The sequence below is a fragment of the Haemaphysalis longicornis genome, unplaced genomic scaffold, assembly GCF_048455015.1.
Source record: "Haemaphysalis longicornis isolate Haplotype H1 unplaced genomic scaffold, Haemaphysalis longicornis Haplotype H1 scaffold_2, whole genome shotgun sequence".
Lineage (NCBI taxonomy): Eukaryota > Metazoa > Arthropoda > Arachnida > Ixodida > Ixodidae > Haemaphysalis > Haemaphysalis longicornis.
The window spans coordinates 181,158,357-181,179,917 of record NW_027526295.1 but is presented as its reverse complement, the minus strand read 5'-3'; the positions used below and the strand labels follow the sequence as shown (position 1 = coordinate 181,179,917).

The 21,561-nt window shown below is 48.0% G+C and overlaps 1 protein-coding gene across 1 annotated transcript in view; it reads left to right on the top strand.

Annotated features, from left to right (window-relative positions):
* Nucleotides 1–1,720: 1,720 nt before the first annotated feature.
* LOC144169598 (cell adhesion molecule 4-like) overlaps nt 1,721–21,561 on the top strand; it is a 386,778-nt gene continuing 366,937 nt past the window's right edge. Inside the window, exon 1 of the mRNA XM_077698843.1 lies at nt 1,721–2,231. Within this exon, the coding sequence (XP_077554969.1) occupies nt 2,159–2,231 (73 nt within the window). The 5' untranslated portion in view covers nt 1,721–2,158. The remainder of the gene's footprint in view (nt 2,232–21,561) is intronic.

Genomic DNA, 21,561 nt, shown 5'->3' with positions numbered 1-21,561 from the left:
GCAGAACTATCCACCTTCCATTTCTGGTTTGCTTTGTGGCTTCTTTTTTTTCTAAAGTGGCTATCGAATGCCTTCATTGCAGCAACAGAAAGGACACGGCCACCAGCCACTACAGCGCTAATAATGTCATTCGAGCACTCGAAGAACGCCAAGACCGGGAGACAGACCAAAATCCCTTGAGCAGGTTTTTGTGTTATCTGATGGGCATCAAGCCGTAATTTTTAACTGAGATACTTTGTGACCCCCTATTCTAAGTACTGGATGCTTTTGTTGACTGCGTTCTGAAAGCATTTAAGATTTAGAAACATGTTGAAAAAATGTTGCAGGGTCCCTTTAATGCAATTTAATGTTTCAGGGTCCCTTCCCCACTGCACCGGCTTGCCCATTCCCTTCTTGACTGCTTTTGCCTTCGCTTGTTGCCCTTCCCCCGTAAACGCGGGACGCTTGTTCTCTCGCCCCGTTGCTAACAATGGAGGCCCCGCACATACAAACACGTGAACGCTCGAGCGGCGATCCAGGCACAACAACTCAGCCGCTGGCCCTTTTCTTCTCTACTGTACTGTCGTTTGTTCTCGCCCTCACTGCGCCCTTGATTGCTATGGCTCCTCATCCAGCGTTCATTCGCTCTTGCTTCAGACCATGCGCAAATGCTGCGGATTTTTTCGGAAGCTTCGCATAAGCACACATCTTTCTTTTGATTTACAATCCCAGTGTGCGTGCACTAAAATGAGCGGAAGACGTGGTGAGTGAGCTCAGCTGAAACGTTGACGGCGTGGGCAACGTGTTTTCCGATGAGTTCATGTAAACATGGCTTGAAGAAGACCGTCCTAGCACTCATTACTTCGGCCTGTATATTTCCAGAATTTCTCGAAGCCCACGCCATATAATGCTGGGGATGACGGTGAATGCTGTTGTCTAAACATTGATTGCAGAATGTAATGCGCAGCTACCTGAATGCAATAACAGAGTCTTTGTATATAATACGGGAGAAAGGTTACACGAAAGCAATGGTAAGGGTAGGTCACCAATCAAAAGAGATATAACCACAATGTTTAATGAGTCTAGGAGAAGTAAAGGATCGTTCGATAGAAAAACAATCATCGAGGCAAATATTTATTTTCTTTGCGAGTACGGTGGGCTCCGTTTTCGGAAACAGAGCCCGTATCTGTTATCCGAGCGAACATACCGAGTGAGACAATTGTTCCGACCAGCTGCACTTTCCATTCATCTCGCTTTTGCTGAATATTATTTTTTCTCCCTAGACACCCTCGACATTGCGACGAGCGAATGCTGGTGGAAAGAAGCGGACAGAAACACACGCACACACTCTTTCTATCCTACGCGCGCGCGCATTACTGGATCATCCACAATATTTGCTGCCGTGAAACGACCGGGACAATGTTTGGTCAGGTCCCAATACAAGTCCGAACGGCCGGCGAGATAGCGGAGACGGCTCCCGCAGTTCGTAAAAGTTTCGGAGGAGCTCCGCTGCGTGGCGTCACCATCGGAACTCCCGTCTCGAGGAGGCCCGCCGTAGTTGGGGAAAAAGCGGATGCGAGCGACGAGGAGGTGTGCCGGGACGCGGGAAAAAAGGAGGAGAGAAGGGCGCGTTCTTCTCTCCTTTCGACTCCCCACCTCTCTCTCCCTTTTCTCTCTTGCTCCCTTGTCCCGCGACGTTCGAGCGTGAGCAAGCACCGCCAGTCAGTCGCAAAGCCCCGACGGCGCGTGGTCGGTCGTAGGACACCCAATCCTGGCCTCGCGGCGGCACTGATTGCGTGCAGGCGCTCTACCGCGCAGCTTGCTCTCTCGGTTTGCACGTGTGTCGAGTCGCTTCCTATTGCAGTTCGACACCGTTGTAACCACTGAGAGGCCTTTTTCTCGCCCTATAGCACTTTTTCTGGAAGTTTGGGAACTCAGTTCGTGAGCGCGGACCAGGTGAACCGGAGGATTCAAAACATCGCTCCCACGCCGGAGCTGATTTATAGTTCGTGTGGAGGCACTCTTTTACTGTTCCGTGTCTGCTTAAGTGACCGGTTTCAGTGCTGCGCTGTTTTTTCGCGGATTTCTGTGCCAGTGAGTGAGTGAGTGCGTGAATTCGGTGTTCGTACGCGGATATTTCCCGGTTGTTGCTGCTCATCGAGTGGTGGCTTCAGTGAACATGGCTCTCGATGCAAAAACAGTGAATTCCCTCTTGGGCTGGATCGTGTTCCTCGCCATCACCTCCTACGAGGGTAAGTCTTCAAGTTCTCGGACTGCGAAATCTACCACTAATAACTAGCGTTACCGATACGGAACGCTTATGTGCTGGCTTAAACAAGCAAGCCAGCCTCCACAAAAACCTCGGTGATTCACGTAATGTCACGCGATTTGTCAGCGTGAATGTTGGAAATGCAATAAGGACAATTTCATTTAACGCATAGAGAGCCGTGTACGAATTTTTGTTGTTTTAACCCGCACATTACATTGCCTGTGATAAAAGAAATTTCTGCAAAAAGTTATAAAAAACGTCTCTGAGTCATGCCCATACCTTGATACGTGCGAAGAAGGTCACGCTGCCTGTTTTTATTTTTTTTTTTTTGCTTGGGTGGACAATAATAACGTTGTTAACGCCAATCTTCACTTGACTATATTTGCGAAAGCGCTGCGTCTTGCGTTCACAAAATACGCACCCGGCTGGCGTCTATAAAAAGCGTCCACAAAAAACCCAGCCCTCAGCGCGCGCTCAATTCCCATGAGATATTACGCGTTCTGTAGTGCGTACATCCGAAACCTCGCCGACAGACTCCTCGCAGAAATCTCGCGCGCCCCTGGAACGTGTCTTGCCCTCCTTTCACGCACGTCACAGCCTCTGTCAACTTCCGCGACAATTGACACACCGGGGACGCGTATTTGGCCCCTCATCCGAGTGCCTAATAATCACTTCGCGCGTATACCAGCTAAGCGTCCCCCATGAGGCACCTGCAAGGGTATCGTATAGCTGCCCACATAACTGGCGTGCCACCCACCCGCACGGCTGAGGCGGACCAATCCACCGGCTTTGTTGTATGATGCAGCCTCAACTATGCCTTGATATCCTGGGCGCAAAAAAAAAACGTCATTTCATAACACCAGCATTTTATAAACTAACTTTGATTTAACTTCGTGATACATGTAGTGATCTCACCAATTTACACCGATGCTTCGGCAACATCATCTCGTTCCGCCGGGGCAGTTGTTATGCAACGGATGTCCCTTCCTACCGACTTCAGGATAGCTCACAAGTACCGCGCCCACGGCTGCAGAAATAACGGCCATTCGATTTGCCCGTCTCGCCGTTGTTCAAAGCGCATGAACGAAGATAGCCAACCTTCTGCGATTCAAAGCCAACGCATCGGCAGCTTCTGTCAGCCCTGTGTAGTGGACTTCACGAATAGCTACTGACCGAAAAAGGAATATTTTAGACCATGCTTCTTAACCGGGCCATGACATTGCTTCCAGCTGATTCCCAGTCACTACATTATTGCCGGCAATAAAAGAGTGCGGACTCCGCTGCACGTTCGGCCCATCCAAATGACACCATGTCCATTCCGTTATCTGGATGGATTCAGCTAGGGCTCTCTGCATACTAAAGGGGGAGGGGGGGGGGGGGGGGGAACAGTGTCCAAATGGGCTATCCGAGAATTTTCGACTACATTTTAAACACATTTTGAACTCCTCAGCGGATTGGATACAACTGGCTGCAACCAAATCTCTATAACTATCGGGCACTTCTTTTTTTGCCGACTTGTGTGAAAAGAAGTTGCTAATGCACAGTGTACGTTTCCAGACTTTGTCTACTCTTCTCAGTTTTCCTACATCCTGATGACACGATGCGAAGTCACGTGGCAAAAAAATTATGACCTTATACGGCACCTTTGTGGGACAGGCAATAATAGCATATTCTGTAGTATAGGTTGTGCATAGCTCTGCGAGTAACATCTAGTATTATATTACGCACCTCTATTTAATGCATAGCTTAAAATCACCCCGAAAGAGCAAAATGTTTTTTTTTTCTTCCCGTATCCGCCACGAAGTTAGAAACCTCGAGAGCACGCCAATGCCAGGCAGCCGCAGGCGCCCGCCTTGGACGACTGTTACATACGCGGGATGCCCCGAAACGCCCGTATAGTTAAAATATAATATGCAAGAGCTATGCGTAACGAATAACTAGAAACCTCTTGATTTGAGGAGCCTTAGCAGGAGAACTGAACAGTTCCTGGGTAACGGATGTTCACTAAGCTGCATTCAAACCGCATAATTAGCTAATTAAAGAGACGCCTCTACTTCAGGAATGTCGGAATTGTCAAACTTCTACACTTTTACTCGCCGAAGCTACATCTGGGCTATGTGGCACGCCATGTTGGAGGGCTCCGGATGAATTTCGACCCCGTGGAGATCTTTAACGTGCGCCGAAATATCGTCACACGGGCGTCATTGCTTTGTGGGAAGACCCAAGTTTTAATCGAGTGTAATACTCGGTAGCTTTGAAATGCAAACTTTTTTTACGTTTGGAAACCGTCACCTCATAACAACTGCATGATGTTTTCAGTTGTGTCATTAATATCAAAACCAAAAGTGTATATTTAGCGCAGCCCTATTATTTCGTTTTCTACACCGAAGCATCTCCAAAAGGTAGACTGCTTGACTACCCACTGATGTGGCTTCGAATTTTTTTATTTTTCGTGAGAATCCCAACCCAATAAAATTTGTGTTTACAATAAGGTCAGACGAGCACTCCGCAAGAACGAAGACCGCGCTACAATTGAACCAAACTTAGCGCGATGCAATGGCGAGCCAAGGCGAAACACAGCTGCTTCGTGCGCAACATCGAAAACGCAACACTAAACAAGGCAATCAGAAATGATAGCAATCTACACAATTCGAGGATGCCAGAGATAATAAAAGTGAAATATAAACTCCACGAACAGGCAGTGAGTGTGTCATTCAGGCCGGACGAATAGCTTTATTGTCAGAGGGGGCATGAATGCCTTGGTGGGAAGAAGAGGGACACGAAGGGTTTGAGGGGTCGGGAAGGGGGGGGGGGGGAGGGAATAACCGAAAATATATCACTGTTCAAGGTTCACTCACTTGAATTGGTGAATAGCACTTTAAAGTCTATGGTTCCGGGAAGATATAGTTCGTAGATTTCGTGAAGAGACAGGCACTACGTTTACGACAGGGGTCGGATCAGGTTATCAGAAAAAAAAATGTACTTGTAGGTAACTCTCCAGTTTCAAATGGTCGTGTATCACCAAACTGAAAAAAAAAATATACCTACATGGAGATCCCGGTCTGCCCAAGAACACGTGTACCGTGAAAGAAACTAAGTGTCATATTATCTTTTTTTTTTTTAAACTAAAACTCTATGCCGATGCAGACGCGCTCTTAAAAAGTGGGGCTCACGAATAAGTCAAAAAGCAGCAATAAATTTATGCTTTTTTTAACGATGAACGCACTCTCTTCGATGAAAAGAAAACGGATGCCGCTTGTTGCACGCACCGAAAGGTCGTGAAGGTAAAAAGAAACGTAGGAGGTAGGGAGAGAAATAAAAGCCGGTGAGTACTTTAAAGCCATCCCCAGTAACAAGGAGACTTAGAAACTACATCAACCCTAAGATGCAGGAGAAGGGTAAGAAGAAAAAAAGATCAGTGGCGGGTAACAAAGTATATTGCATGAGTAACTTGAAGCGCGGGAAGTCCCGAAGATGTACGATGGAAACACAATAGCGTGGCTATTTGAAGCCACCCCGAAGAGAAGTGGTTTTTGTGTGCGCCCATTTTTTCAGAAACGAGTATCGCGACATGTTGCGCTACTTTAAAAGCGAAATCCCGAAGGCAAGTGTTGGGTGAAGGGAAATGGTAATGCGGAACGGTGTTGCAACGGGAATGTTAAGTCGATGCCACGTTGCCGTAATACCGAACGTGATGTTTGCGGCATATGCAGCCTTTGAAGCCACTCACGCAGCAGCAGCATTGTGTGGCAACGTTAGAAATGAGTACTCTGACATGATGTCTAATTAACCACGCCAATAATTGTATGCTAAGCACGTGTTATGTTTCTGCTGAGTAAAATAGGCACGTTCTAAACTTTAATTTTTGCCCGGTAATTTCTTAAAATGGCGAAAGCCGTTATATAAGTCGAAACGCGGCTTTCGAGGCCGTTTTTCCCGTTTGTCGAGGAAAGAGCCCCAAATGTGCATCCGCTCTTCACGTTCCGAATAACCGCAGCAGTGCAGATGGAGTTACTAGTTTGAAACATGTAGCAGCCTCAGGAATGGCGAATCAGCCGCTCATTGCGCTGCTCGCTTGGATTGCATAAGCTAAACTAGCTGTACCGACACGGACGAATAAACAGTGTCAGGAGGCAGAGGAAATACGGATGCATCGTGTCGCCGAAAGACGCACTTAATGTCCCGCTCACTCGGATCGTGTACTCGTAACGTAGCGTCCTTGTTTCCGAAAACCACACACACAAAAAGAAAGCACCTGTGGATTTCCGATGTGCAACGCTGATTTTACGAGGAAGTGGCGCCAACATGACATCCCGCAGCAGCGGGCAGCCCGACTGGAATCCGTGCTCAAGCGAACACATTCGTCTGACATTGGTTTTCGCTCTTACCTCTCTCACAGATGGCAACGTGCAGACCTGAGAACGTTTTCGCTCCAGGAACTCTAGGCATACAGCTGCCGAAATTAGTCTTGGGCCGCAACTAGTTACCGGTAACTAGTTATTTATTTTCAGTAACTTGTAACTGTAACTCATTACTTTTGGGTTAAGGGAACTTGTAACTGTACCCCGGTTACTTTTTCACGCAGTAACTGCAACAGGAAATACCGTTACAGTTACTTCCTTTCTCCTAAAAAGCTCTCCAATAGCAGCACTCCTTAAAGGCCGCAGTATGGTTCGCACTTTCTACTTTTTCGGACTTTTTTCTGTCCGACTTTCACCTTAACACAACACGACTTCCCTCGCAGTTTAGGAGAGGAGGTTGCTAAGAGGATTAGATTTCTTGCAAAAAAACCGAGGTCGTAGCTCGGTCTTTAACGTGATGTGTAAAGTTTTGCCTCCGTCGTGAGCGAGAAGCTACAATAAAAAAAAAAAGAAACTGTAAAGTAGACCTCCTGGGAGGGAACCTCTATGGTGCAATTTTGAGAGACAACTCATCTTAAGTTGCAATGAGTTTGAAGGTAAATTCCCCGACACCATTTGCATCGACACAAATGAATGCAACAAAACGAGGCGCACACAACGATTGCTGTGTGAGGCTATAGCACTCGCTCTTTTAGGTTCACATAGTATAGGGCTTTAAACAGCGTGCAATTTTTGCTACCCACATGCCTTGGGGCGTTTCTATAAATAAATTCTATCATTTGCTTTGTGATCCATTACTTAGTTTTATACAGTAACGAAAAAGTAACGGACTTACTTTTTCACAGTAATTGTAACTGTAACAAGTTACCTTTAAAAGTTTTGTAACTGTAACTGTAAGAAAGTTACTTTGTTGGCTTGGGTAACTGTAACTGCACCACTGTTACTTTCACTGGTAGCGTGCCCACGATTGAAAATTAATAGCACGCCTTTTATTTTTTGCGATAACGCGAGGGACGCTACAATAAAGGGTAGATGAAAGCTGAGAACGACCTGGCTCTGATGCCCATTAGTGAGGCCGTCACGGACCAAAAAGACCTGGCTCTTAAAACTCGGCAAACCCTACCTCGGATAAAAACATGCACACATTTGTGAACTCGCGAAGTGTTCGCACATCTTGACGTAATTACGAGATTCACTAGTTTTTCGCATGAATAATGTCCTTTCCATGCCTAGAATATACTGAGACACCAAGTTCCAGGACAGAGAAAGCTTTTATTGAAACACAAAAAAAAGATTGCAATGTGGAGGCCAAACAAGTCCACATTGGCTTACTCGCACCTCCGAAACATTATGTCGGTATAGGTTCAGCCTTGACGAGTGGTCGGGTGTTCGGAATCGTGATACGTCGTGCCAAAAGACACTGTCGAATCTGAAATCTTTCACTTCTGTAGATTGGGGTGGGAAAAGATTTCGAAAAGGAGGGGGGAGGGAGGGAGACGCACTGCTGAATTCTACTCTAGGGGCTGCTGTTGGCGGCACTAAACAAGTCGTGGTAGACATTAATTAATGAGGTGGAAGCCCGAAAAGTATCTGTTGCACGACGATCATTGTGTGAAAACGAAAGTCACGAGCCCATCACTCTGTGAATGTGAATGACCAGCGACGATCTTTAGCACGCGATGTAGAAGTGACAGAGAATTTGGGTACAAATTTACTGTGGTTATTGAACCCGCGCAAACCAAGTTTTTCCAGCGAGAGCTCGGTCTTAGCGCCGGACGCGTGCAGTGAACGCGCACATAATCGCGCAAGAAAAAAACGAACCTGCTGCTCACCGTTGTCGGCAGCGTCGGCGCCAACGCGAAGTGAACTTGGACGCAGTTAGCGCCTCCTTGTATCATTTTCTGATGGCATGCGCCCGTACTTTTACTCCGTATCCACATTTTCCTCCTTTTTTAATGAACTATCGACCGGACGGTTTCACTGCGCAACCACACCAGGCGTCGACTTGACCTTGAAGTTGCGCGTGAAAGCCAGATTTACGCTACGACAAACAAGCCGTTTTCTGGCTTTGACCTGCATTTGTAGAGCTTTACTTCTGGATTTGATTTTAAAGCTTCACTTTAAAAATCGATCTTTTTTACGACGCTGTGAAAAACACAGTAGCGTCACATAGCTTTTCCTGTTCAATCTGCGTAGGAGACGCACAAGTACACCTTGTAGAAATGATGAGAGTGCCACCCTTTAGGCCTTGGCCCAAACGACATGTCACGAGGGCTGTGTGCCAGCGAGCTGTATTCGACTTCTTCGTGGGGGATAAAAAACTTGCTCCACCGCACAGCGCTCCTTCTGTAGCATAGCCAAAGTCGCAGTCAAGACAGCAAGCTTAAGGTGCACTGTGACTGCGCTGGCCTCCGCCTTGTGACGCAGGACAGCCGACTACAAGGAGGCAATGAGCAATGCTGCTTCTTTATACGCATTATCATGACGAGAGAGTGTTCTTAACAAAATGTTCAGAAATGTTCTTATAACGCGTGATTTTTCTGCCCTTTCCCGTCCCTTCTCAATTTCTGATTCAGCCATAATTCCTCCCCTGCCTTCCTGTTACATCGAGTATTCAACTAACCAGTCTACCAGTCTAGTGCTGAATTCCACACAACGTTAACCGTTTCATCCCTGAACTTTTTTCTTTCTGTCGAAAAATTCTTTTTTCGGTATGCTTTCTTGAATATGTGGACCCTATAATCTTAGAGAGGAAAAAGTGAGCTTGTGATGCAAGTAATTAGCGATTAACAAGCATGACATATAATTGTCATCAGGCAATTAACATTACAGAAGGAAAAACGTTTTCCTTGTTTGCCTAAATTTTGGAAAGCACTGAGCCCACATATAAAAACTAAAGCTGGCAGCGAAAGCATTTTTAGATTTCCAGCCAATTCATTGAACTACGGTTCTACTTGACGTCAGTTTGGTCTTCACTGCAATGCCTTCCTCTTTCGAGCGTTCAGCTTTAACAAAAAACGAACAGTGGAGATATTTATCAAAACGGGCATCCTGGAAGAACTATTTCAGAGAAACCTACTGTTTTGGTTTTGTTCTCAAATTGCTAGAAGACATTAGGGTAATGTCCAAAATATAGGACACCAGGGCCGAAATGGTTAGAGACGTTACGAAAGTAAGGACTAATGCGACGAGGGCGGGAACTACGACTCACTCGGCTTGGAGAATGAGTGAAACCACGCGACAGAGATATGTAACCAGTTGTCCTTTGAGAGAGAGAGAGAGAGAGAGAGAGAGAGAGAGAGAGAGAGAGAGAGAGAGAGAGAGAGAGAGAGCTTTATTGCAAATTGGGGTTAAAGAAGGTGGTGACGGGAAGTTACAGCTTGCCGGTTACCAAGGCAGCCCGTTCCGTTAGACCTTTCCGAATCTTCCAGTCTGAGCTGCCCAACGCAGCCTTCCAATGCTTCGAGGAGCAATTTGTAGGCTGGTATGGCGATGGTGAGATCATAACATTGCGTACGTGCAGGGAGGAGCAAATTTACTTCAACATTCTCTGTACGGCGAGGGCTCCAGTCAAAGCCGCTTCATACTGGCGTCTATCTCTTTAAGGGAAAGTACCACACGCACGGCTCCCAGCGAGTCATCGAGATGTTGCCGAGTGGTCAGTCCTCATGCCGCGTCGCGCTCGGGGGCCGGCTTTTGAGAAAAGCCGTCTCGCTTCCGGGCTCCGGATGTCTCGCGGAGCGCGTCCGTCGCGGAAGCCCGGCGGGGTGGGCCGTCCGCTCGGTACAGTGAATGCATGCGGCCGCTCGCAGCCCATTGTCGTTCGCCACAACTCGTGGACGGCACTATTGAACGCTACCCTTTGCGATCGCTCCCATCCATCTTTGCCAGCCACGCACGATGCGGCTCGAAACTTGGCAACGCTCGTCTGTCGCGTGGCCTCGGCTGTTCCCAGCGCTGTCGCGCTATGGTACGGGAAAGAGAGCAGTTTTGAACGAAAACAAAGGCATCGCCTATTAGGTTTCCTTTTCCTCTTTCTATAACCTTCCCATCTCTCTCTCTCTCTCTCTCTCTCTCTCTCTCTCTCTCTCTCTCTCTCTCTCTCTCTCTCTCTCTCTCTCTCTCTCTCTCTCTCTCTCTCTCTCTCTCTCTCTCTCTCTCTCTCTCTCTCTCTCTCTCTCTTGTTTTCTGTACTTGTTTCAGCGTTCCGCTCTGGACGTTTTAAAACCACGCTTTCTCCCAACCGAATTACAACTTCCGTTAATGCCAATCCAATATTTCTCTCCATGCATTGTTGCTTTCTGGCGTTTTTAATTTTCTTATGCACGCGTGTTCTCACTTGGCTGCCCGAGATAATGCCGGCTTCAGATATCGGTTTCAAATATGGGCTTATGTAGATTTGATAAAAACGCCAACAGAAAAAAAAATCGGGGTAGTTTATCTTTCGAAATCATCGATAGAAACATAGAAAACGATTGGAATACCAATGCGAACCCACAGAACGCAACCTTGCTGAAATAAATTCATGTGTCTTTTTTTAGACATAGCCGGGGGCTGCCGCACGGTATCATCCCCTGTTCTGAACTTCCCACTGGCGGCGCACCATTAGCTCCCAGTTCACTGTAACCGTGTGCATCGTCTCCGTGAAGTGCTGTGATCTACAGAGGCCTCTCACTGACGCCTTTGAATACCTATACGACCATTTACTTGATATCTGAACAATTCGCAGTACCGGATGGGTGCCGATCGTAATAGCAACCACCGCGTCGCATGTCCCATCCTTCGGGTTAACCTCTGCTACGCCGGAAACCACCGAACTGCTTCTAGCTACCCTGGATAGCGCAACTACTCAACGCATGGATTTCGACGGAAGAAGCGGCACATGGACGCAAGCTCTCCGACACCGCAAGACTGAAAAACTAGCCTAACGCTGCAGCTGCGACATTTGTTGCCTTACCCCCGCCGCCCCTGTGCAAGGCGCGTTCAAGCCAGCCGAAGACGCCGTGCCGACGTTCCACCAACTCTGTGTTCGCATAATCGCCACGAAGAGTCCCCCAGGCTCCGACTACATCGTTGTGCACCGACACCAGGCCGTAGTCACTGTCGTCCGCCGCACGAACTAAAACGTTACAACCCCCCTCGTTCCATTAAGAAAGTCACTATCCCTATGTCACGATACAAGTTAATTACGCGTAGAAAATCTGCGTGGGGGATTCTACTGCGAACAATGATCACCAAACCCATCTTCAAGCCCAGTTTATCAACTTCCACTCGCGACCGGTAGGCTCAAATTATCACTCTTCATCACCCCCCCCCCCCCCCCCCTTCCCGCACCATGCCCGGCGTCGTGCGCTACCTCAACGAAGACGTCACCAACGAAAAATTTAGCGCACTCCTGGACGCCAATGCAACCTACCTACTCCCTGGCAGACTCTTTAGACAAATGTCCTCCGCCCTCTTGACGTTTCAGGGAACCCACGTGGCCGTTGCGTTAAGGTGGGCGGTGCAGCCACTACCGACGAGCCGTGCAGATTTGCCGCACCTGCGGCGACGTGGGGCACGAACAAGATATTTGCCCGCACCCACCTGATCTCAAGTGCGTCGCATGCGTGCTGCACCCCGGTCCCTTACACCGACTACCAATACTAATCGAACTGCAAACTGCGTTTCCTTTCTTACATCACTGCGGGTAAAGACTGCTTTGGGCATTTCCTCCCCAACCCCGACCCAACCCTGGCATTTCCTCCCCAACCCAGGCCTCCGGCCAAACCGCGCCACCCAGACATTTCACACCTCATGAGCCGAGTTTTCTCGCCACGTCACCCAGGTAGATTGGTCGCGATTTTCTGCTCCCTCTCCCATTGCTCAACGTACCGACTCCTCCTCCCCCTACCTGCTTCTGCAAACACTGCTACCTTCCACCATTATCTCATCCTATACTGCCCGTCGACCACCCGCAAGCTGACTTTCAACGATAGTACAATTCGTTGATAGAGCTAGTCGCAAAGCTTGAACGAAAATTTATGAACGCCACACAAATAGAATCTCAAATTACCCTACTAAAAAAAATCGGCGCTCTGCCAGCCTACCAAGTACCCGGGGAAACAACAGCCCCCACCGATCGCCAAGTCACAGAAGCCCAAATTACAACTCCCCAGGCAATAGTCCAAATAAAAAAAACCATCACCGTACGGACCACGGACCACAAACAACTGGCTGCTACACACGCACGACTCACGAGCCTTATCCAACAAAACTCAAAACTCTTTTGTTGAGTCTGTACTAAGAAACCAAAAATCTACTCAACGAGACATGAAAATTGCATCAACCCTTGCTACGTCTCTCAACGAATAGCAATTCGACGGCTGTACAGCGCCCTTTACACTGGACAAAGAAACTGCCATTAGTTTCAAAGCAATCGCGTATCCCTCCTAAATCTCAGACAATCTCAACACGCAGATGTTACTGCTCTCCTCGAAGTTGATATGTTCCCTGTCACCCTACGCGAGTACGAATCAAACCTCTTACCAGGATGGCACGGCAAGCCTGGTTGCACGCCATTTCACTGCCCACGCTATTGACGTCCCCTTCTAATTGCCCACACCTTCATTGCCGTACTAACCACCTCAACTACCTTTGCTGGAATATTCGTGTACAGCCTCCCCCCACTAGAATCGCTCGCTCGCCCACTCCGCTCGGCCACCTCATCTGACGTACCGCCCTTCACTTTCAGAAACACCCATTCCCTTTAGTGAGGAACTTTGAATCTCCTGTACTACTTGGGGCTACTCTTCGGAATACCATAAAACCAAGTTTTGTTTGAAATCACACAATTAACACTAATAATCTCACTGAACTGAAGTCACCACTCTTACTGGAATGGGAAACTGCACAAATTGGGATGCAAACCCGTACCATACGTTCTCATGCGACATCCGCCACCTCATCTGCGAACGGCTCAACAAACCTTTGGTAAGTTACGATCCCTTCACGCAAGTCTTTCTCCACAAACGTAAAGCCATAACACGCACTGAGCAGCCTCCCTTACCCACTGGGCAGCTTTTTGCCATAATTGCACTAAGCACGCCACAACCATCGCTTACCGTGATCAATGGGTCTCTCGACTGCACAACTCTTTGCATCGAGTCTCGGCACTCTAAAACTGTCCTTATCACCTCCAAAAACACTGTCATTAAACAGTTTTAGAATAGGGGAACCCGGTGTTTGGGGTCCCGAAGAAGTTAGGAGAGCCTAAACGCAACTCGCTCCCCAAGCGACTTTTTGAAGTGGGGCACCCCGACCGCCCGCAAACCGGCTTGCATTGTTTGGGTTGGCTCGGGTGTTGGAAACTATACGCCTCGAGATTCGCGATCGCTGCGCCGCCTGCCGCCGCTTCTTCGCGGCGTTTGCGGGATTAGCGCTGCGTGGCTGATAGGGGGTCATGCAATGTTTTGGTACTCTTTCGCTTCTCTTTGCCTTTCCGCGCACTAAACAACTTGTTATGGTGACGTCTGTAAGTTAACTGCACGTTTAGGGCACTTAAAAGAAACAGCCGCGTCTTGGTAGAGCGCTCTGACGCCAACAAGAGCTACCCGGGGAGGCGGTTCTGCGCGCTTCTTGGCCGCTCTTGCGGGCGTCGGCGACGGGCAGCAGCATATTACCGCTGTCACCTTCGAACACGTCAGCACAAGTGAATTCTATTGTCGCCTCGTTTAGACCTGATATTGGCACTGTAAGAGGTTGGTTCGTTTTGCAGCGCAGACAACAAATGCGGCTTTGCCACGAATATGTACGTCGTAGAAAAATATGTTTCGGGATGTGATAACCCAATAGCTGACAAAAACTTGTGCCTTTTATGGGACTATAAGCTACGCGAAAATGTTAAGTACACTCAAAGGCTGTGCATTGTCAGATATGTGCCCACTCATGCCTTATAGTAAGAACCGAGGTATATGTTAATGAATCAGAGTGGTTTCTTGGGTGAGTTGGTCATTCATCGTGTGAGTAAGCGCAAAATGAACAAGGACGAACGAAGTAAACGGGACACGAGCGCCGTGTCCCGTTCACTTCGTTCGTCCTTGTTCATTTTGCGCTTACTCACACGATGTTAATGAAACCACGGGAAAATGAATGGTCTGCAAGTCGGGAATAAATAGAATAGTCGTACGGGAATAAAAAAAACCGAGTGCAGCTTCTGAAATGCTAAAGACGTTTGTTTGAGCATGGTAGTATTCACCAGACCAACTTTAGATGCGAAATGCACTGATATTTCGCTAGGCGGGGGGGGGGGGGGGGGGGGGGTGAGGAGGAGGACGTTTAACTATCGTTGTTTACAAATGCGGAGCGAAATCAACGAATGAACGGTTTAGTAATCATACACACAAGCTGCGTGTTCACTTTTCGTTTGTTTTTCGCCTTCAACGAACGGCTGCAGGAGCACTCGGCGGACGCATTTTTTGAAGAATACAGGGTAGGCAGTTCACAAGCGATACAAGTGTTGTTGGAAGAGTTGATTGATTGATTGCAGGGTTTAACGCGCCGACGCAATGGAGACGATGAGGCACGCCGTAGTGGAGGGCTCCGGATTAATTTTGACCACCTGGAGATCCTTAGCGTGCGCCGAAATCTCGTACACACGGGCTCGTTGGAAAAGTGTTGTATCTGATAAGGGTCTCTGATTTCGGTTTATGCTAGATTCTGTAGTCTCCCTGTGTCATATGACGATGTTTCGAAGAAGAGTTTGGTGACGGACGCGGATTACTCTATAAGCCCATCTTCGCGCTTCTGGTGGAGGATAAATGTAACAAATGAATCTTGGCGAGCGCTCACCTCGGGAGAAGACTACCCAGCATTAAATTTGTCGTCGTGTGCTGACTCCGGAGTGTAATTTTGCATTATCCATCGTACTTCTTTGGTACAATGTTTGTGAAATTTATGCCGCATTGGCTTGTTCATGGTACTGATCAATATCTGATATGTGATATTGGCAGGCGTAACTTGCGTGCTGTCAGGTATGAGTGCTCCGCTGGATTTTGTAGGTGCACAAAGTCGATTTACATCATAGTGTGTGTGGCCGCAACATGACCATCGGAGGAAACACTGCTTACGGAGACACTGCCACTAAATTTCAGGGCAGCGGAATTGCAATCAGCTGCATGCAAATGCTGGCTTCGGGACGCCGGCCTGTGACACATGCCCGGCGCTCATATAGATCTCACTAAGCGCGCATAAACGTTTATACTCTCGTGAACACAGCACGCTTGCAAACAGAGTGCCTGCTCCACGTTATTCGGTATTTCTAACGCGGACAAATGGTAAATCGCTGTTTTGAACGAGCCCCAAAAGCAACGGCGACAGGGGGGAGCGGGCCGGGGACTCCCGCGCCTGCTTTCGAAACGGGCCGCTAGGGGGATTTCAGTGGCGCCCCTACAGGCCGCGCTCGAGGCGTACAGGCTTAGCACTGTGGTGGATATTTCAGTTTCAGTCTATTTCGCGTAATAAACATTACACAAGGTAATCAGGGAAAACGCTGGTGACGGCTTGACGGTTCCTGACTACCCTTGGGCAGTTTCGACAAACAGGGCTGTAGGCATGTTGACAATAAACACCAGAAATGTAAAATGTGAAACAATATGAAAGATACATTTGACCGCCGCTACCTGAACAACGGCGAGTGACGAACCCTCCCACTTTTCATCACACTATCATCCACTTTGTCGCATATGAAACTTTATTTTCGTGATAATTGCTATTTGAGCGATCGGTGAACAAGACATCACCCTTGGCCTGTTATGATTCTTCCGCGCAGGTAGCGCCATCCTTCGGCCGCTCGCCACACCACGCGCTGCGGTGCCGGGTCGGACCGTCGAATCACCGCGGCCGGTCATCGTAGGTTTAGCATCGCGGCAGATATCTGATCGCCGCCTTTAAATTCAGCGCTGATAACAATCCCCACAACAATTTTTTTTACAGCCCTAACATCTACTATCTCGCATGTTGAACTTCTTTGTCGCGATCAGATTGATTTGGACGAGTGGTAATAAGCTGTTGCTACCGCGGTCTGAGCAGGTTCGAGCCGCTTTGTGGGCCGTGCGGGCAGGCGTTGCAGGCGTGTGCGCGGACCATTTCCGAGAGCAGAAAACGCTTAACGATTTTCTGCTTTATCCATTTCTTGCGAACAACGTGCGGGATCTGCAAATTTAGCCCAGGGATCGTCGCAGTTGATCGGGTGGATCGGGAAACGAGCCGCTTGTTTCGCTTCAGCCTTGGTCACGCGCAGTCTCGCTGGCTGCGAGAGCGATGCAAGAACGCAACCTTCTCTTGGGGCCAGCTTGGGGGGCGGCCGATATATTGGCAAAATAGCGAGCGCGCTAAACGCGAACCCAAAACCCCAAGTTCGGCTTGGTTTCTGCGAATGCACAGTACGGTGTCCCAAGCCACTTGGTGAACCCACGACATTGGGGCCCCTTATTCTAAAACCCCCTATTTACGCCTATCTTCCTCTCATATGGGACGTTCGCGAGGTTTTACTCCTTCGGTGGTAAAGACAAACACATAAGAACCTCGACCAGCAGATCTATCTGCGAGGGCAAACAACAAACTATCCGATATGACCTCACAATACGCCAGCAAAACTGGATAACCTTTTGCAACAGCTTACAGATGACATTGGAAATTAACTTTGTGACAAACGCTCCAAATCTGCCATGGCACCTACATCACCTCAAGCGTTTATTTTAACAACTACCACGGCCACCATGAACAGCCAATTGCCGACATCCGAGCAACTCTGTTTGGGCCTCCACACTTTCATACCGTAGAGCGCCCAGCGTACTCCATGGCTACCTATCCCGCCTTCGGCGCCCCTTCCACCATGCAAGAACGTAACGTGTCCTGGACAAGCACCTGCAACACCACTCTCGGTCACGGTCGCATAAACAACAAAAAACACTACGTAACGTCGGTGGCGACTCTCTCCAAAGACTACTCGATTTCTTTAACTTCCAATAGAAATAGACTAAAGACACCGTTGCTACACAAATGACGATAAAAGGATATTGAACTTTCTCATAAACCCCACAAACAACGCTCCTTAAGCGACTCCACCTGATGTCCCTGATGCGACATTACGTCTCGGCAAGCTTTTCGAACGCATACTTGGAAGAGCCGATATGGAAGATAACAACGTACTCGCGCACAAAAATCAATTTTCTAGCACATTTTCCAAAACAAAATATTTTAATGAAATCAAAGTATACCTTCTGAGGATATTTACTTGACATGCCATCCATGCTCTAGACGTCAGAAAAAAGCCTTTTATAACGTCTCCCACGGTAACATTTTGAGGAGCCATCAAAGTCCAAGTTTCGGCAGCCATACCTACGACTATGTACGGCAGTTTCTTACTGCTAGGTCATCTGCGGTCAGTATCAGCAACTTCTTCATATATGTCTTTCTTTCTTGGGATACTCAGATAAGAAAAGTTTGAGCGTCTTTCTTTCTTGGGATACTCAGACAAGAAAAGTTTGAGCCGTCTGCGTTTCTGCCTATGCGTTCATCAATTCAGCCACCCGGCAAAAACTTAACAGATTTCTTGAACGAGAAGTTTATATAGGCAAAACATCTCGAAACAACTAAACCTGAAAGCACACATCATACTTGTCAACATTGCGGAGCACAAAGAAAACATTGGGCATATTGAGGCAAAAAATCGATGCATAACTGATAAAGTCACTGTTTCTTCAACAGAAAATAGATCTGTGTTTGATATTTGCGGTAGCAAATAAAAAAAATGCGAGTTGAAAACAGTGTTACACTGAAAATACAAAAAGGGCTTGCGTCAGAGCAGGCCTTTTGCTGACTGTCATAGTCCAACAGTAATTCAGGGTTTAAATAGATGGCGCGTGAGCAGTAGAACGCGGGAAAATTGAACGAACTTGAGCCCACTTCCACCGTGTTTATCATAGGAGGAGCAAGACGGGAGGTGAAGAGCGTGAGACATTGGCGGGGTATATTGAGAGAGGTATTTACGTGGCGTGGCAGAAGACTGGCGTCTGTCGACGACATTTGCAGCGAAGTGGGCACATGCGCTGCCGATTCTTTCAACACCGCACTTCTAGAAATACCACCTACTCTCGACACTCTTCCCAGCATTCTCCACGCACTCTATGCCGATGACCCCGTCATGTGGAGCTATGGCCGCTCGGTGGGCGACCAGGAAGATTAACCCCGACAAACCATCGAATCCACTCTAACCGATTTGGCGACTTGCGGAGTCACTTGCGCTCCGTACAAAGCGTCTGTACTCGTTCTTTGCGCCCGTACTAGCGGCAGACGACCATTTCTAACGCCAGAACCTTCAGACTCCATTCTTGAGAATCCTCTTCCAAAGGGCGGTTCTCCGTGTCTGCGTTTTCAAACCTAACACGAAGAATGTCACGCAACTCTCTCCTATCTTTAAACCAGTCTCAGGCAACTAGTCGGCCTCTTTCAACGAATTCGTAACCACCGCCACGGTCTTAGGGAAAGCGACGCAGACACACACGCACACGCACGCACACACACACACACACACAAAAAAAAACGAACGGGCCATCTCCCCTAAAGTAAAACCTGGGGAGGTGCGAGGCATACAGTCTATAAGTGCATTCAAAGATTGTAAATCTCTCTATTGCCACTCGGCGTGCGCATACAGGAAAAAACCTGGTGCTTGAAATCAATTTCGAGACGGAATTCGAGACGGAATTTCGAGACGGAGGATATGAAACGTTTCTCGTCGTCTCGGCGGGTTTGTCGTTTGCGCTCAGCTAGCGTCACTAGATCCTGCCTAGCGCTCAAAGATAATCTGCGAATATAATCTTTGCCAGGAACACGTGTGTGTGTGTGTGGGGGGGGGGGGGGGTGTAGGGGGAGGGGGTGGGATCTGTTCACTGGCGGTTTATCATCCATAATGCGGTTTCGATGCTGAGTGCTCGGCATCTTAGGCCTCGGTGCGTTGGCGTTTTCGCCCCCAGAGATGAAACCGTTGGGGGTAGAGGTATGCAGCTTTGCTGTGAAAGTCTCGTGTCTTTGAAAAACGAAGCGTTATAGCCCAAGGTGTTCGAAAACAAGTATCCGGGTGTGTTCTTTTAGTACGCATTACGTTCTAGCGCGAGGGCTTGGAAAACGAGTGTCCCGTGTTTGTTTTAGTACCGCGGCTACATGAGACGACCGGAGACGCCGACAGCCCCAGCCCCTAAGGTGCTTTCACCCCTAAAATTTGCACAAGCTTTCCTTATAAGTGGAATATCATAAGGGATGCCGTGCCTAACCTTGAAACTCACGGAACGCACTATATTAATGCTATTCGCCGCGTTAGAACAGTGGCTAAGATGTCGTGCTGCCAAGCCCGAGAACGTGGGTTTGGACCCGCTTTCGGCTGCTGTTTTTCTGTTAGATGCGAGAAACGAGAAGACCGCGTGTTCCCATTTTGGCGCACGTTAGAGAATCCCCGAATGGTCGAAACTGATTATATTCCCTCTACTACGGCGTCACTCATAGCCCAAATGTGGCTTCACTGAGCAACAGACAGACTGACAATGAAATTTATTGTACACTAAACAAAAATCCAAAAAAATGTTTAGAGCGAAAGCATCATATGACCCATTCAGCGAGAGAGCTGGCGTCTGCCATTGGCGTTTGTAGCAGCAAAACTAGAATCCCGTTGGCTGCGACGCGTAACACATGCCCACTGAGGTGTGCTGGCCAACGCTTTCCGTGTACTTTCCTGTAATTAGGCCTAACCTAAAGAATTAGGTTCTGACGGCGTTTAACCAGTACCCGCAACTTGGTGTGTTCACATTTTGAGGCTGTTTCGCATGTCGTTGGGTTTCATGTTAGGGCTACCTAACGTTAAATCAAACAAGGGCAGTTATATTTATGACCTTACTTTTCATGTGAATCTCGATGCTCCCACAAATTTACACACGGACAGTGCCGAAAAGTCGAGCCAACCCCAGCGGCGCAACCGCCATCACTAAGCCAGCTCGCTTTGCCCCGCGGTATACACGCACCATACCGCTATGTAATGCGTAACATCCGCATACTGCTATACTTATCTGGTCCCACTTTTAGAGCCCTGTACGGACGACAAAGCCAATCCACTAGTTGGCTGTCCCGTTAAAGAGCTTCGGGGCTAAAACACGCTTAAATGTCGCGCTTCCCTAAAATGTGCAGCAACAGTGACGTCATGCCGAAGCTTGTCGCTCACCTGTTACATAGGCTGCTCGAGAGTGGCTATGTCAATTTATATACTTAGGAGGAAACGTTGTAATGCTTTGCGCTGTGCCCGTTACTCCGGATGACGCCAACTATTTGAACGGATGTCAACAAGAATAAAACCAGATAAATTACAGTGGATAGTCAACGATGGAATTTCTGTAGGAAAAGCAATAGAATTACGTCGTCCATGAACACGCCTCGCACATATGTCCTCCATCTTGATGACCACTGTCCCTCTTATCTTATTTTGGTAGCAAAAACATTTCTTTCGTTGAGCAGTGAGCGCGAGAAATGTCTGAACACCACAGCCAGCACACGCACGCAGCTGCCGTTCCCCCGCGAAAGACAAAAAAGAAACACGAGAAAAAGCTTACTGATGTTCCTCAGTAAAAAAAACAGGGGCAAAGAAAATGGCGCACAAGAAAAGTCATTACGCACTGTGAAACAGAAAAAAGGAAGTATTAACTTCTAAGCCATCTTTGCAATTTTAGGCGAGACGACTTAATCTGCACGTTTTATGTTTCGTAACGACTTACTCTTTCGAATGTACTTCTTTTTTGTTATTTTTCTTGTTGAGGGGGGGGAGGGGGTCGATATGGGAGAAGGATAGGAAGAAGGGTAGTGTTGCGTTCCTTATGCCGACATCCTGAGCCGCGGATGTAGAGTGGCGCAAATGCCCTGACTAACCTAACT